The following is an 18,330-nucleotide window of genomic DNA, read 5'->3' as shown; positions in this document are numbered from 1 at the left end:
TAAAGTGTAGGTATGAAGCTGAACAGGGAACAAGAATGAGGGTAGCACCAGCAGAGCTGCGGAGAGAGCCTGCAGCTGGCAGGGCCCTCACTACCCCCAGCCCCTTGCCACCATTGTGAGGTGAAAGCCCACAAGTGCCAAAGTTGGCATGACCCGCAGGCAGGAAGTAGTGAAGCTCCTGAGGCTGATGTGAAACATGGGGGTCACGAAGCACACGCTCTTAAGCTCATCTGCTTGGAAAAGGTGGAGCCCTCTGGTAGCAGTTCCCAGGCAGGAGACAGGCACGAGTCGAGGGAGGCAGGGTGGCAACTGAGGCTGACTCAGAGGTGGATGGCCGATCATGCTACTCAGCATGGTACCGAGTCTGTGGAGTAGCAAACTATGTTACTAGCGGTGCGCGTATCTCTGATGTTTTACAGAGCTATTAGCAGAGTAAACACATCTGCTTATTTAGCATTTTATTTAACATCTATTTGTTCACTGCATCATTTAACATAATAGCATATTACTTAAATAACTGGCAGAGCCTATGTTTAGCTACAAATATTTGTTTAAAAAGTGAGCTAATTTTTGAAGTGATCACTTTGTTGCATGTTGGAGGTTCTAGTGAAATTCAAACAAAAAACATAATTCTTTTTTTCCTGGAGCTGTCGTGGACTACGAACAAGAGTCTATGTCTGAGATGGAAGGAAGCTATTGGTTAGAAAAATTTGAAAGGATTGGTTTGCTGAACATTGATTCTAAATGTGGTTTTGTACACACTCAAAGAACTGAGGTTTTTGTATAGCCAAAGACCCAGAATATTCTTTTAATTTATTTGCTTATTTTATATTACATCAGAAGAAGAATTATGACCGAGTCATGAAAGCATTGGATAGTATCACTTCTATTAGAGAGATGACACAGGTGAGCATTAAAATCTTTACATAACTTAATAGCTATTTCTAGAACTAGGTAGGTGTTTACATTGTTGCCTATGGGGGAGAGGGGAATGCAACTGTATCATCTCTTTCCTATAGAGCTGTAAGGATATTAAAATTCATGTTAAAAATAAAAAACCTACAGTATCCATAACAGCAGTGCAATAAAAGTGATGAAATAGAACTCAGGTCTTGTGGAGTTTCAATTAAGAGATAATACTAGCAGAATCAAACAGTGCAACAAAATAATGGCCAGTTGCTGCATTTCTGAAAATATCAAGGCCAAACTGAGTCTTTTATTTCCAAAGCAGAAGAAATTGATGTTATGGCAGTGTTCTGAGGTGATAACTGATAACTTTATTTCTATTATAATGAGCCATTTGGTCAGTAAAGTGTGGTGGGAGGCTGGAGACTCAGGTCTCTTGAGATTACTACCATATGATTTTCCAATATTCACAGTGGGACAGAATGTAATAGCCATACTTAGTTTATGTAATATTTCGTTTTCCAAACAGCCCACCTGATTATAACTGATTTCCTCTGACTCAGCATGAGCCATAATACCTCTATCCTATGCACCATGCTATGTAGGCAAAAACTTATATAACTCTTATTCTGTTTGTATTTGTATAATACTTTGCGATACTGGAATAAGGAAGCAGGTGTTTGGAGAACATTAACATAAGCTGAAAGCAAACATTGAGGTGTTTTTGTAAGCTCATATAACATCTTTTAATGATAAAGATTCAGATATTGTTGTTATCTAAAGAATATCTTTTAAACATAAAAATAACAATAATTATTGAACTGAAGAGTTTCAAAGGGACACTTTGCACGGTGATTGAAATAAAGAAAAGATTTCAAAGGGAATATAAGCTGATTAAGCATGTTACTTTACCAGTTTGTACCATGAAGCAGTTAAAACTATGGGGGTGAATTAACCTAGGGTTTTTTGAGAGACTTAATTTTCTGAAGTTCCAGTCCAATTTCTTAATGCAAGAGCCAAACATAAGTAGAGGTCTTCTGCTGTTCTCACTGAGATCAACAATGTTTGCTATAGTATATTCATTTTGATGCTAATTATATGCTTATTATTTTACTCTAGGGAAAATAATTGCTATATTAATTCTTGTTGTTGTCAAAACACGCTTATAACTGTACAAGGCTAAATGTCAGTAAATCTGTGATTTAAGCCCAAAAATGAGTCCCATGTATTCATTTTAATAGATGAAGTCATGGGCAATGTAACATACGAAATGTAACCTTTTTATTTCAGCTAGCAATAAAGAGCATAATTACTGTTTTCTAGGCACCTTACTTGGAAATAAAGAAGCAGATGGATAAACAGGACCCGCTTGCGCATCCTCTTCTACAATGGTATAAAATTGACCCACATGAAATGATAATTATAAAAGTACCAAACTGAATGAGTAATTACTTCCCAGTTTAATTTTGTTTAAGCTCACCCTAAGAATCACTGTCAGGGCTGACATTTGCAAGTGCATTTGTTTCTGGACTGTTTCTGAACCTCATCTGGGTCCCCTGAAGACATTGGAAAGCCTCCAGCTGATTTGTATGGCCTCACATCTGATTTTCTAGTCAAAATTTGGTCTACTTTGATCAAATAGGTTCAAATGCCAGCAGCCGAGTTCTTTGTGACAGGCATTCTGCAATGTTTTTAAGAAGAAAGTTCTGATTTGTTATCATATCTAATACATCTAACTATTTCTTATTTTAGGGTTATTTCTAGTAATAGATCACATATTGTGAAGCTACCAGTGAATAGGGTAAGTGTCTGTGGGTTCCTTTTCCTGTTCTTTCTTATTTTATCATTTCTTATGGCTTGTTTTAGCATTTTAGGTGGGATTCACAGGGCCAAATGTAGGTGTCTACATTCAAACTAGTCATCTATGTTCCATTAATAGACAGTGGAAAGAAATAGGCAGTTTTAGGTCATGAGTCATAGAATCATGTTATGAATACCTAAAATAGGTCAAAGGAATCGTGCTCTGAAAGACCCTGTTTAAGGTGAGTAGCTCAAATGCAAGTTCTACCTTGTAGTCATCTGAGAGTGGTGAGAAGAACCTCACTTTGGTTTTTGTTACCATACAGAATATTGGATACAGGATTGTGTAAAAAGCAATGCACATATGAACATGACATGTGCCTAGAGATTGAAATGTGAGAATGCTGTAAAAAAGAATATGGCTCTGGAATTTTAGAGGGATGATGTTGAGATTCATTTCTGGTTATGTGTTCCTCTTATCCTTTGATTAAGGGTGTAGTAATCTGCAGCCTTTCAAATCTGAGCTTTAATTCAAAGCTAGCTCTCATCAAAATTCCGTGATGAAATTGTTCAGTTTAATTATTTTACTAGAATCATTTCAGGCTGAAATCTGTTTCAGAAACTTATATATGTTCGTAAGCCCTGAAGTATTTTTACTGTTTGATTTGGAATAAAAACTATGGTAACGAGACTGATTTCAACTTAGTTCACATAGGTATTTTGATGCCGTAATATATTGTGTGAAACAGCATGATATTTTAAGAACTGCCATTCTGGAAATACAATGTTTTTGTGTTAATCAACTTCTTTTCACTCATGCACTGTTGTATTTTACAGCAACTAAAGTTTATGCACACTCCCCACCAGTTCCTTCTTCTCAGTAGTCCACCAGCCAAAGAATCCAATTTCCGAGCTGCTAAAAATCTCTATGGAAGTACCTTTGCATTTCAGTGAGTACATATATTTATATTAATCAAAGGTTACCAAAATGCCAAAGCTATTTTTTTCCCTTGCCATTTGAGGTTTACCACTGTGAATTTATTGTTTTAAACGGACTGTTGATTTTATTTTGAATTTTACACTGTGGATTTTAACCCTTTCATTTTATTTTTCCAGTGGTTCACACATTGAAAATTGGCATTCCATCCTGAGGAACGGCTTAGTTGTTGCTTCCAATACCAGGCTGCAGGTAAATAATAGATTAAATGGACTTCAGCTAACCTGCGTATGTTTGATTACATAATAATCTCAGACAGGTTTTCAAGGGGTCTGACGTTGGTGCACACGTAGGTGGCAAAAAAGGGCGATTGCAAATACCCTCATGTTTCACTGAAAACGATACTATTCTGAAGCAATTAAAATGAAACAATGTATTTGCTTATATCAGTGGCAAAAATCCCATTGTCTTCAATGTAATTGCAGTTTCAGTTTTGCATTGCACAGCAGTACCTCCAGGAGGCTTAGCTCGGTATTGCTTAAAAGCAATCTCACACTTAAGATCCACATAAACTCTATCTATATTATAGGATCCAAAAGCACCCTAGGTTTACAGAAGCTGGGTTTAAGCATTTCATCTCCTTTGGTTCCCTTGAGAAAGGAGTATGAGTGCTGGCCGGGAGGAGCTATTGCAAACTTCAGTTTGGTTCCCCAGGCTGAATTATCAGGAGAGCAGTACTGCAGAGCAAAATAGGCAGAGCCAGAGGGACTGAGGAGCTATTACTCAGAGTATTTTAGCATCAGGGTTTTGACAGCTGTTCCCCAAGAGCAGAATCCATGACCCTGATTACATGCCTTAGAGCCTTAGAGGAGGATATGAGTGTACAGAATAGGGAACTAAGGTAGTGAACAGAAAACCCTGAAAAATAGGAGTGGAAATCTGTACAGTTCCCCTCAGTGGTATAGGTGTTTTTATTAGCATCTTTGGAAGATGCTTCCCCATGGAAGGAACATTTATACACCAAAATTCACTAAAGTAAGCACCTTTTTTTTTTTTTTCCCAGAAGTGAGATATTGGAAAGTGAGGCAAGCAGTAAAGCCCCATTTTACACAAGTCATCATATATCTCTCAAAAAAATGGCATATCCTAAGCCCAGTACTTTCCACCTACCCCAGTACCAGCAAGCCAGGAAAAACAACCAGTTACCCAGCTGTGGGGTCTGGAGGAGTGGGAGCATGTTTGCACACTCCTATGAGAGCTCTGACATCTTGCACAGATGATGTGAAGGTCATTGGGCAAAAAGGAGGATCTAAGGGTGGGGATGACTTTGAAGCCCAGTGGTCATAACATCTCCCTGGCTAGGAGATGATCTGGATTCTCATTTGTGCTGTAACAGCTACTTTTTACATTTTCTTTAAAGGCCCTTTCAGACAAGTCAGTCAGTCCCTGGAGGGGAAGTAAAATTTGCCGCATGATCTCTTTCCAGACTTTTTTGACCACCATTTATTATCAGGCAAAAAATTAGTGTGATGAGGTGGATACTTGTCCACATTAGGACTTGTGCCTTGCATTACTGTTTTGTTAAGATAATCAAATTAATGATAAACAACCACTGTGCTCTTTTTCAGCTCCATGGTGCAATGTTTGGAAGTGGAATCTACCTTAGTCCATTGTCAAGCATATCATTTGGTTACTCAGGTGATATTTATAAATCACTCTAAAGTTGGAGAAATATAGGGGGGTATCTTAGTTTACTGCTTTTCTTATCTGCTTGAATGTTTACAACGTTGTAGTCAATTTTATCTTTGTAGGTCAAGATTTAATTTATTAAAAAAAGACAAAATCTAATTTCCCTTATTAAGTACCTATCTGGATTTGCTCAAAGGTGTTGAGTACATTGAAACTCGAATTGAGGTAGATAGTAACCTCAGTATACAACTCTCTATACGACTCTATACAACTCTAAACAGATGGATGCTCTATACAACAGATCCAACAGATGGATGCTGTATAGAGCTAAACAGATCTTCACTAAGTGGTGGGAACCCAACTCTATGTTTGTGGTTGTTGTCAGTATTTGCCTGTCAATTTAACAGCGGCTATGGACTCATAGGCTTTCAGGACGTGATCTGACAAAATGCATACTCATTTCAATAAAGAGAGTGGTTGCACTGAAATCAATAGAGGTATTCCAATATTTATATTTAAGAATATTCCCAAGTGTATCACTAGGTCAAGGCTACATCGAAAGTACACAGCAGTGTGTTTATTTTAGCATGAGGAGGGGCGGAAACATAATTTGCCCCATTAGTAAATCCAAAAGTGAGTCATGCAGAGTTTTCCATATAAAAGAAAATCATAAATAGAAGCATGATACACAAATGTATATATTAAGAATTTTTTTTATGGAGATTGTAAAATACTGTGATTTTTTCCATTAGTTATGTTTATTTACCATTTAATCACAAGTGTTAAATGTTCACATAATTGTGTGTGTGTATATGTGTGTGTGTAGATATATTTTATTCTGAGAGAGTTATGCTTTCTGATTTTCAGTATTTTTAGGTAATGTCACAAACCATTTTTAGAGCTCAGCATTTTCTACCACTATTTATTGAATTACAATATCAGCAATCTCTATAAATGTGCTTTTAGCTTTTCAGAGATTACTCAAGAAGTATGAAAACTTTAGGGCTCACTACAAGTGCAGACTGCAGTATCACTTTCTAGCTACATGGAGTTTTGCTTTGTCAGCTTGAGTGTGTTTTTCTCATCTCTCTACCTTTCTTTGTCACTCCATCCAGTGTCCTCCAGAAAGAGGCATGTATTTCCACAGAGAATATAATAGTTTATACTGGTAGAAAGTAGGGTGGAGTCCTAGAATCCCATTTCCCTGTAAATCAGTCTGAGATTGCAAACTGCCAAGAAGTGTGGGATACTGGGAAAAATATTAGGCCTGTAGGCCTGTATACAATAGGGGAACGTTATGCAAAGCAACATGAGTAATACAAGAGAGATCTAAGATACAAACATAAATATTTAAATTTCTGAGATGGAGATGGATGCATCCAAACGGGTCAACAAATACTTTATTAATTTTATCTTTAGATAAATTAATAAAGGCTAGGCAGACTTTAAAGCTACCTTTAATTAAATTAACTACTCCTAAAAATAGTATTATAGCGATTTTAAAAATATAAATAAAGTGTTAAAGAGGAATATCTAAAATCCTTTCTCTCAGAATTTTACTACTCTGTCCAGAGTAAATCAGAGTGTATGCTACTTTAGCCTGATTAGGCTCAGTTAAACTCAGACAGGCTGACATGTAACTCTGTTAAGCAACCACCTAAGAGCATTTCTGAGCTGAATTCAGTGGAATTTAAGCTCATATTTAACTACTTTGGCACCTGCTTAAAGCTAATCTGGCTTTCCTAAGGTCCTTGCAACACGTGCAGACGTACAGATAATTTGCAGGATTAAACTGAATTATTCTATGACAAAGTTAACTAGGTTTCGTGGCTCTATGCAGAGGACTGTGATCCGCATCATATTACCTGCTTGATTATCCATCTTTAACTTTGCTTATTATGGTATGTATATGCCAGGATATCTTATATGATTTTAAAATCCTTAGGGATGAACAAGAAGCAGCAGAAGGTATCAGCTAAGGATGAACCTGCTTCAAGCAGCAAGGGCAGTAATACATCACAGGTACAGTAGTGTATCAACTATCTCTGGATACATATGCGTTTATGTTTGGGAACTTGGTAGCTGACAAGCAGGCAATATTGCTTTTGTGAAAGCTAACAGATTTTTTTTTAAATTGTGTGAAATCAACAGTTCCAGAGATATTGCAACCATCAAATTTGGCTCAAGTGCTTATAGTAACAATTTACAGGGTATACTGCAGGTCCCTGTACCCTTTCTGCATGCTTTTCCATGCAGAAATATCTAGAAAGGCAATGGAACCAAAATACAGATTTTACATTTTGACCCTTAGCAAGGCCTTGCTTTCTGAAGTCTAGATTTTTTTACTGAAGGATGATGAAGCAGAAATTGAGAGTGGTTATTGCTGTAAAATGAGTAGCGGTTCACTGATAGCACATCAGTTTTTCTTCTTCATAGTTTTAAACATTAAACCAGTAAAACACTGCTTTATCTAAAGCAAACTCTTAGCAATTATTTGCAGGGCTAAATTTTGAGAAAGAAATCTTACATCTGTCTCCATAGTCAAATGTAAAACGTAAAAAGTACAGTGTAATCTGGCTTTTCAGAGATCTGTGTATTAGAGCAGAAGCCTGTAGGAATAAGAAGGCCGGTAAAATACCAAGGCAGTGGTCAAAGAATCAGTGATCAAATTCTTCTAGGGTTTTTTTCTGCTCTCAATTGTTGATCAGTAATAATGTGATCTTTCTAAAAAATATTATTCAATTTCTAGTAATTTGGAACTTTTCTGTCAGGATAAAGGGTTTTAAAACCCTCCTATGATTCTAAACAAGTAATCAAAATGTTTTTAAGAAGGCTACCTCCTTATTTATTTATGAATAAAACACTGAAAATAGCAGCTCTCCCTTTTGTTACTTTTTTTACTCAGTTTGTCTTACTGCACTAATTAATGTTTCTCATGTTTTTACATTTCAGTCACAGAAGAAAGGACAACAGTCACAATTTTTGCAAAGCCGTAACTTAAAATGCATAGCCTTATGTGAAGGTAAGTCGAAAACCCTTGAAAAATTCTTTTAATCATGTGCATGCTGTTATTGGATGCAAATCAGTGCAAGCTTTAATTCTAGTACTGGTTGGTTTTAAATAAGAGACTATTGGTAGTCATACAAGTACTTGCTAAATAGATAACCTTTATATTTCAGTGCAGAATGTTTCCCTCTTCCAGCAAAACCTACAATGCACGCTTAGCTTTCATGAAATTGTCATATACATGTAGTGACTGATCGTCTGGTCTGCCTTTCAAATGTGATGATATTCCTGTTACATCAATATAACTCAAGTCATAGTCTTATTTGACACCTGCGACAAATGCATTAAACATCTAACAGTCAGAAATAACAGCTTTCCTTTTGAATTGCCAAATAACTTTTCACTGCTTGGGCAAATACGCTGTTCATCTGCTAACCAGTCTGTTCTCCATGACTACTTCAGAAATCCTGTGAAGTTAAAATCCAGTACATGTGACTATAATCATTCCTGAAAGATTTGACCATTCTTTTAACAACTAATGAAAACTTATACGGTTTGCAGAAAAAATAAAGGATTATGAGATCTGAATAAGAACTATTATGAAATTTGAATGTGTCTGATAATTAGACTCACTGGCCAAACGTGTGTGTGTATGTGTGTGTGTGTGTGTGTGTTTATGTACGTAATTCCTCTCACTGGCCAAAATACACATATACATACATGCATACCTATATTTAAACTCAGTTTGCCTTATATTTTGAGCATTTTCTACATTTAGAAAGTAAAAATTAGTAAGATTGGACACAACATTATTTCAAAATGCAAAATTTAAGTTTATACTTTTTAAAATATATTTTTGCAGTGTTTTTTAAAGAGAAGCAATTAAAATAATCAGATGTGATTCAAAAATGTCAATCAACATGAAACTGCAGTTTGATCTGGACTGAAAAATGCATAACTTCCATTCTAAAGTTTTTATTAAAGATATGAAATGAATCTAGGATTTACTAGTATTTTCTTGGCTTTAATGCCCAAAGTGTTTAAATACAACTTACATCTTTCCAAAACGTTCCTATGTGATAGGAGAGATGAATGCGCAAGACTTTTCACCTGTATCTTTTGTCCCTTACATTTATTAATGGATTTGTGATTTTTTTAAGGGTGAATTTTGAATATTTGGTGAAACACATTTTACCTCAGTGGATAATCACTTCATTTTTCTGTGCAAGGAAGTGTCTAGGGAACATGGATAAAACAGATTTTTAACCAGCATAAATTACAACAGATAAATGTTTGTTAATTTTTTTAAAAGAAAGAGTAGAGTCAAAGATTACAGTTAATAGAAGACCTGATGTAAAAATTGAATGCGCATTTATTCGTGCGGGTGTTTAAGTGCATTTATAGAAATCTTTTCAAATATGGACTCATGGTAAAGTTTCTATCTAGCAAAAAATTAATTCTTTCATGTATAGCTCTCATTCTGCTGCTAAACACCCTATGCTCAAATACATTACTGTTTTCTAACAGTACAGCAAGTGTTTGAGTGTTTTCATAATGCCCTTGATTCGTAACTACTCTTCTTATTTTGTAAAAATATTTGTTAGTTTTCAAATCCCAAATCCTTGGTATCTCAGTTTCAGGCTTCGTATTTTGCATTTAATTTTTTGCTCAGCCATCATCAGACCCAAACATCTCTGTGCCAAAGGCTGATTGATTGACACAGGTCCTGTTTAACAGCCCTATGTCTATTTAAAATCAATTGTTAATAAATACACTTTTTCATTTTTTCTGTTTACTGGTCTCCAGAGCAGGTTTGGGGCCTTCAAAGAACTCTGTTTAAGTGAAGTGCCAAATGACCATAAAAGCAGACTTGAGGTTAAAATCATTCCAGTGAACAACTGGCTTCCATACATCAGACATCTGTGTTTTCTGGAAAATATAATGTATTTTGGAAAAAAAAAATCAAGTTCATCTCCCAGTTTGTAGAAGCAGCCAACTCTGAGCTACTACACCATGCCACAGACACGCACTGGAAAACTAGACGTTCCCAAAAGGCCATTTAAAGTGTATAGAAGAGCAGTTATTTTAAAATGACGTTTTCCAGGCATGTTTTCATCACTCTGAAATTTATTCTTTCCCTAATAGTGATAACCTCATCCGATCTGCACAAACATGGAGAGATATGGGTAGTTCCCAATACTGATCATGTGTGTACAAGATTTTTCTTTGTGTGAGTACAAAACTTCTTTTAACATTCACCTTCTGTCTTTTCTAGGCTTTTTTCCCCATGTTTTTCCCTCTGACAGTTTTAAATGAAAGAGATAAGAAATTTCTTCCTAATTCTTTAAAGGATTACTTGATTTTTAATTTCACTGTGTACTTATTGTTGCTAGGAAATGTATAAGTTAGTGACAATGATTTAGTAAACATTATGTTCCAGAAGAAAAAGTGCAATGAATGCAGAGTTACTGATTCTTCCCACTCTGTAGCGTTACCTCATGTTAGTAAGTCTATCCATGTATCATAAAACTTCTCTTTTGTTAGGATCTATGTTTTAAAGCTAAGGAATTCATTAATGAGAAGAAGGCTTCCTGTCTCCGATGTCAGCATTTCCCCCTCTCACCCATGACACATGTTACGGGCTGACATAGACCTCAGCCCTGCAAAAAGAGTCATGCTGACTTCCAGTTAACCCGTTGCAGTGGTTCCTTTTGGTTTATCAGAGGGGCTATTCAACCTGAGGCTTTTCAGGTAAAAGGGAAGTCCTACCACCCTTCACTCCCTAGCGTTCAGCATCTGCATATAGCAGTGAAGCACAGTAGAGCATTGTAACAGGAAACTTGTTAACATATGGAATAAACACTCTTGACTATTGAATGAAGCAGATTTTTTTTTTTAGGTAAATTCATAACAAACTAATTAAATTTCATTTTCTGTACTTTTTTTTTTTTTTTTTAGTTATGAAGATGGTCAAGTGGGTGATACAAGTATAAATACACAGGAACCAAGCATTCATAAAGAGATTCTTCGAGTCATTGGCAATCAAACTGCTACTGGTTAAAAGGACCACTCTTATTTAATTGATGTGATTTGGAAGCCTTCCTCAGTCTCAAAGCTGGATTTTGAACTGAAGAAGATGCAAAAAACTAATTTATTATTATTATTCTAAGCAAATTAACCCTTTGAATACTTACTGTTTTCTTACTTAGTATTTCTTATCTCATCAAGATACCTAAGATGGTATGAATTAGCAGCTGTAGGGGTAAAAAGTCTATTGATATACTACAACTAATAATAATTAAACAGGCATTTGGGTTGCTCACAATAAACAGACTTTGAAAAGGAGTTTTGTGCTGATATTTTTACATTAAACTCTTCAATTGGAGGTTTTAGTACTGTATACTGGTATTTTAAATTTAGAATGACTGAATTATAACCAAGAGAGAAGATTTTATAGCGGAGAACCTGTATTATGCAGGATACTTTGCAATAAGTAAAATATTCTCATATATAAATACAATAAAAGGCTATCTGGAACATGTAAATTAAAGAGATTGGTTACCTGCAGTTATCTTTGATTCATTTTATTTTACACAGATACAGCTAGGATTTAGAATCAAAGGTTAAAACAATAATACATTGTTGACTTAGTCAGTGAAACCAAATGAAACGTAATGACTCCGATGGTGTGTCTTTACTCTTCTTTAGCCTCTCTGGAAAAAACTATTCATTAAATAGTTCAGTTACATATTTTAATTATACAAGCCCAGCAAACAACTAGAAATTCAGAAGATAACATCCTTTTTACAGATTTATTTTGTATACATTATTTTTGCAATTTCTTCAAGTAACAACATTCTTTAATGTTTTTGCCTTAACTTTAGTGAGACTGCTCTTGTGGTTTAAGTTAGCCACATATTTAAGTGCCACCAGAATTAGAATATTTTTATGTTTGAGTTGATTGTTAATACATTAGAAAATGCAAAGAAATATAAAATTTTACTGATTTCCTCTTGCTGAAATTCTTTTATTAATTTATTCCTAAGACACATTGAGCCCATTCATATCTCTCTGTCCTTTACACTAACAACTGTCTTTTCTCTTAATAAATGGTTACCACCAAGTAAGCAGGATGGCAACACACATAGGGGCCCGGTCCCTGAGTCATAAAGCATACCGTTTGCCCTGCTGAGCACATTTGGCCCTCACAGTTGCCATCTTGCAGGATCGCACCCTTAAATAAGGAGAGCAGTTGAGCTTGCCCATCCATACACTTCGTACAGGCCACCTCGGAAGGTAAAAATTGACCAGAGAGTTCATACCCTCAATTCTCCATTGTGTGATTTTCATAATAGAGATCTTGAAGAGCCTAATAATGGCACATCACAGGCTAGTGTTTGTTTCCTTTAGATAGAACTGCATTAGAGGGATAATTTTCATACTTTCTAGTAGTGGGTGATTCCTTTTTTTTTTAGTCCCAGCTATACTCTCCTTATTTCCTGCAGTAATTGAAATGCTCTGCAGGCAAAGTAGTGTTATTTTACTTGGAGATGTTTTTAGCAGCTCAGGCTTACTTATTGCTGACCTCAATTCTGGTTTAACATCTAAACCTGTAAACCTGATTCTGTTTGCAAATTCCCCTTTTGCTCTTGAATTTCTGTTGGCTTTCACTACCGTTTGGTGGACCCCTAGTTTGGGAATCACTGCTCTAATTGTTATCTCTTGTTTTGGGATACAGGTTAACTTCTTGAAACAAAGAGGATTCCTGAAATTAATATTTCTGTATTAGGACTGCACTAGGTTGTGCAACTTGCAACTGCACAAAATCAGAGTAATTCAGAAGTGGAGCTGCAAACATGGAATTGCTATCCCTCCATAGTTTTTCCTGCTCTAGGTGGCTGAATTAGAATGTGTCACAGAACATAGCCAAAAAATTAGGAAGCAAGTCCACAAAGATATCCTACAGTGACTTACTGGAATGATTGTCCACTGCTCTGAGAGGCCTCCTCAAAATTTAGGAAGAAAGATGACCCTGAGAGAAGGGGAGAAGCCAGGTGAGCAGTCGTATTACCTGTCCCACGTAGCAGGATCACAACTGAAGCCTTTGAAGGAAGAAACCTGGAATATAGCTATGACAGTAAGTCAGCCTTGGTTTGCATAGTGGTGTCATGGTGCTGGCCGTATATGGAGCCATCGTAAGTGCAACCTTTGAAAAGGGGAAAGAAGTACATCTCTGCCATCTTTTAAGACTGTTTGGAAAATTGTTTTACATGGTTCAATGGGAGGAAGGGAAAGTGTGGAGGAAAGCAGAGCTCTGCAATGTGCGTGGGGACCTTGCTGTAGTAAGGAGTCCACTTGAGAGAATAGTTTTGAGGGGATTGACCAAAGCATGGCGGAGAAGGAAGGTGACCAAAAGTAAAAGGCATAGGGTGATGAGCACAGAGGCTGCAAAACAGTGGGAGAAAGCAAAACTATTCAGGGAGAAGGATAGTTCTGCAGAGGCAAGTGGAGTGTTGGTGGGGAAAAATAAAGGGATGGGAGGTGCCGAGGTACTGATAGGTGGCATTAACAGCTCAGGTCACACCCACGTATATGAAAGTTATGGATGGAAGGAGAAAGGATTGCTAGGGCAAAGCCATAGTGTGGGGCAAAGGCAGCCCACTAGTGGGGCACAGCCCTGGGGAGCTCTGGGGAGCCAGGGCTACGGGTGAAGGTTTTGCAGTGCTAGGACGCCAGCCCAGTGTCACATACAAATATAGGGGCACAAAGAGCATCAGTGCACAAGGTGGTAACGGAGGTAATAGAGCTTGACTTTGGAAACAGCTTCTTATGTCTCCTGATGTCAGTGTGTAAGGAGCTCTGTTTATTCCCTCCATATCTGTAGTTACTCCTACTATCTGTAGGAGTCATCCTGAAAAGCTCCCTCTGAGCAGGAGAGGAGGTCAAGATCCCTAGGGAGCTGCGGGCGTGTTTTCTGCTTTCCCTGCTGTGTCCACATCCGTGGGACTGTGCCAACACTGTGGCTTCAAGGGAAATGTGAAGATTTTCCATGTATTTACTCTCAGCTCTGTGCAGCCACACAAGGGAGCATGCAGGCTTTAAGAAAGGGTGTATGGTGTGTGATTATCAATCTTAATTTCTGTGGTTTTCTTTCTCAGATGACCTCACTTAAGAAGCAGATTGTCCTGATTGAACTCCTACTTACATATAGAGGTATTTGTTTAAAGAAATCTCCTGTGCATAAAAATTAACTTTAAAAAAGTAGAAGGACCTGTTCCTGCAAGGTCCTGAGAGGCTAGGCCTTGTTAAACCCCATTATTAGTGGAGCTGAAGAGCAATGAGCTCATTGCAGAGTCAATCTATCCACGAAAGTATGCTGCTTTTCTTACCAGCTTTATTTTCCTTACCTTTACCATGCACCTAATTGTATAGGAAGCTAAGTTAATTTCCTCACGAGGACAAAAATTGGTTCGGAGGTACTATGGTCATGATCTGCAGGTGCCAGAGTCTATATAGAGTGATGCATCATCTGAGAGCTCATAACTCCACGGGAGTTGAGGGAATCCAGGACCTTATGGGATTGCATCCCACGGAAATCCTCCCACTTTACCAACAGCAATAGAATTAAACTGAAATTCACTTGCTACGCCGTATCTTGATCACTCTTTTTTTTTTAGGTGAAATATTAATCAGAAACTTCTTCTAGGTGTTATATTATCTGCAGGTGGAAATGTTTCTTCAGATCGTTCCTTTAACAAGGTGTTAGTTCTCATCATTTTAGAAAGGTGAAGGGAAAGAGGGAGGTTTGGGGGGGGGGGTTGTAACTCAAAAATAAATAGCCCTTCTAGCGCTGACTTCAAAACTGAAGCAAATACTTGATCATCAAGAGCTGGAATGAAAAAGCCTGAGGAGAAGGTTTTCTTTGAAGGATTTCTCCTAGAAGTTTTATCTAAGGGCGGGGGTTGCATATTGTCAAATACTTCCAAATACTTAACGTTTGCGAGGATTCCAGGGGATGAAAAATAAAAGCTAGGGTCATCGGAACAAAGGCCCTGTGTTATTTCTAAAGCTTTTCCCCTTCCTCCTGATCCTCTATATAAGAGCCATCCTTGAAACTCCCTCTGTAAAGATGCAGGCTTTTCACAGATAGCTTTTAGTGACAGAGAGAAAACAGAGCCCCAGGCTCTGTTACCTTCCTTGGTAGAAATCTGCATGAGGCCATATCTATCTAGCTGTAACCACATACAAAATGGAGCAACCTAGACCACTCCTGGGAAAACTTTCTAACTTCCTGCATCCTACACCAAATTGCAACCCACAGATATAAGCGGTTTGATGGAAAAATTATTTTAATACCTTAATGTTGCCCCCTAATTATAAATTGCCCCATTTATACTTCTGTGAGTATTTTAAACATTGAGAACGGAATTTTAAAAATACACTTTTAAATCTTTCTTGAAATTGAGACAGATGTTTAGCATTCAAGGGGTTAAGCAATATGGGTTATCTTCTTACCTGATACAAATCGGCATAGCTCTGTTTTCTTCAGCAGTGCTACACTGTTTTGATCACTTGAGTCTTTAGCTCCGTATTACTTAACATAGAATGGCCAGTTTGTATAATTCTCTGCTTAATGTTTTACAGGAATTAGCTGATGATGCCAGATTTGTTTATGCTTGTTTTTTTCTCTAAAGCCCTTGAAAAACTGTTACTGTTGCTGTGTAATTTCGGTACTGAAAATGAATCAGATGAATAATGCTAAGATTATGCTTTTGTTAATACAAATCTATGACCATTTCTAAATGAAGACTTTGTGCTTATATCAAAGGTACTATGTCTATAAAGCACTTCCTGCTGCAGAAAAATAATCAGTGTACTTCCAATACTGATGAGTACAAAGTTCCAGGAAAGGACGATTGAATGAAGAGGTTCGTTATTTAAAAAGAAAATCTAAAACCCCTAAACAAATATGGAAACAGTATCCAAGTACTTAAAAGCAATGTATTAATTAAATGGATTTCTTCTTGGCTCTAGAAAATGTAAGTAAAATGAAAAGAATACTTGTCGTGACTGACGAGGAAATAACTAAGCAGGAGTAAAAGCACTCTGGAATCTTAGCATTTTCGAAACATACAGGTTTTGGGTCTGATCTTGTGTTGTACCGAACACCCACTGAAGGTGCTGAGGGTTAGGCCCTTGAACAAAATTAAGTGTTGTTTTTTGTACTGGTCATTTCTCACTCCTATAGTAAGTTTTTTAAAAGCTTCTGAAGCAAAGGCCCATTGCAAATGAGATCGCGTTAGATGTAGAAACCTATGCATCTTTCAATCTGTAGGCCTAGGTGGAATTTAGCAGGACTGAGCTTTTCTTTGGCTGCGTTATTGCTAAGACTGTTGTAGAGTGAGCAGCAACCTTGTTGGTGAAGGCGATTGAGAGAAACAGCTGTAAAGGACACGGTAAATGGAGCCGGGGTGGGCTCGCAGAGCTGCCTCCCGCCGGCTGCTGTGGCCAGGGCAGCGCGCTGGCAGCGCAGCAGCAGCCCCACCGGCTCCCATCAGCTTTCAGGTTGCTTCTTCGGGCATTTAGGGTCCTACAGCGCTTTATTTGCGTAATGGAGGTGTCAATCTGATGTCTTGCTGAAATTCTTCATTACAAACACTACCTCAAGGTGAAAGACAAGCCTGTTGACTAAGCTATATAAGGTCCTTTGTCTGAAGAGCAGTCAAAATATGTGCAGGACTAAAAGTCATCCAGAAAGTATCTTGAGTCTAGTCTGTCAGGGCAGTAATAATGATCAAATTTATTCCTTGTAGTGCTCAAGTGTAGGGAAACTTGTGCCTCAGAAGGGAAAAATTTAAAAAAATGTGGAGTTTTATGGAAGAAGAATTTTTTGGTGGGTTGAATTTCAGGATTTAGTTTTGAAAGCTTTAGATGAGAAAGCATTGAGCTCCTTTTGTCTTACCTGGATGGAAGTTCTTTACCTGTGCTCACTAGCTGAAGCAAGAGCCGATGGGAACACCAAATGGAATAAAATACGTTGAGCTGCTGTTTAGTGTGACAAATTTAATATTTTGATTGTTTTTTCCTGCTAAGTGTTAGTCTGCCAATGGACAGCTGCAGTGTAAATTACTACCCATTACACTTTGCATTGGGATTTTGTATACAGTATGATACATTATGCATAAGATTTTTGCAGGGGCAAAAAGAATCCGAGTAGATTTTAGATGAACATATCTAGTGTATGAAAAAGCTATTGAAGAATAGATTGCATTAAATATTTACCAGCAAGTCAGTAAAAATAATCCTTATAGGTAGATGTTCAATATAGTTTAGCATTCTAAAAATAATTTTTAAATTTACCCAATATGTATTATATCTTTTGTGATATAATTGGAAAAAGCAGCCACTCCTTTATGTTAACATGAGAATATGCCTATGTTTCTTTTAATTTTACAGCCTTTTTTTCTCCAAATAAATTTATTAAATTTTGTGCACAAAATAGTACTGCAGCCTGCTATTTAGCCTACGGTGCCTTAGAGTCATTACAAATATTTAACAACGTGTACATAATGTAAATACTGCCGAAAGATCACTAAGGCCAAATATTTTCTCTATTCACTTTTTACTGCACTTGCTTTCTATTGCTATTTAAGCCCCTTTTATCCAGCTTTGTAACAGTTATAAGATTGTAGCCAATGTAAATGTTTACTTTCAATAAATCTGAATTTGTTCAACAAGTACTATGCATTTGGGCACTATTTTGAGAACTTTGTTCAAAGTTAAAACATTCTTCTAAGAAGTAAACTAATCTGATACTATTATTTCTTGACTTTCACTGGTCTCAACAACATCGAAAGTTTATGGGTAAAACTTTTCTGCAGTGATCTTTTTAAAAATACTTAGGTGAACAGAAAAACTAGCTTTCCATGCTGTGTTTATCTTAATAGGCTTCACCACTGGTTCAAAATACAAATACAGAAAACAAAACAGTA

At 37.0% G+C, this 18,330-nt stretch overlaps 1 protein-coding gene across 2 annotated transcripts in view; it reads left to right on the top strand.

Moving 5' to 3' along the window:
• LOC104146895 (protein mono-ADP-ribosyltransferase PARP8) overlaps positions 1–18,075 on the top strand; it is a 120,196-nt gene extending 102,121 nt beyond the window's left edge. For both annotated transcript variants that reach the window (XM_068926972.1, XM_068926973.1), the window contains 10 exons: positions 841–906; positions 2,230–2,297; positions 2,659–2,707; positions 3,544–3,656; positions 3,823–3,895; positions 5,272–5,341; positions 7,278–7,354; positions 8,285–8,354; positions 10,484–10,568; positions 11,297–18,075. In XM_068926972.1, the coding sequence (XP_068783073.1) occupies positions 841–906; positions 2,230–2,297; positions 2,659–2,707; positions 3,544–3,656; positions 3,823–3,895; positions 5,272–5,341; positions 7,278–7,354; positions 8,285–8,354; positions 10,484–10,568; positions 11,297–11,399 (774 nt within the window). In that variant the 3' untranslated portion in view covers positions 11,400–18,075. The remainder of the gene's footprint in view (positions 1–840; positions 907–2,229; positions 2,298–2,658; positions 2,708–3,543; positions 3,657–3,822; positions 3,896–5,271; positions 5,342–7,277; positions 7,355–8,284; positions 8,355–10,483; positions 10,569–11,296) is intronic.
• The last annotated feature ends 255 nt before the right edge of the window (positions 18,076–18,330 follow it).

Source organism: Struthio camelus, chromosome Z, assembly GCF_040807025.1.
Source record: "Struthio camelus isolate bStrCam1 chromosome Z, bStrCam1.hap1, whole genome shotgun sequence".
NCBI classification, from domain to species: domain Eukaryota; kingdom Metazoa; phylum Chordata; class Aves; order Struthioniformes; family Struthionidae; genus Struthio; species Struthio camelus.
This window is presented reverse-complemented; position numbering and strand designations above follow the sequence as displayed.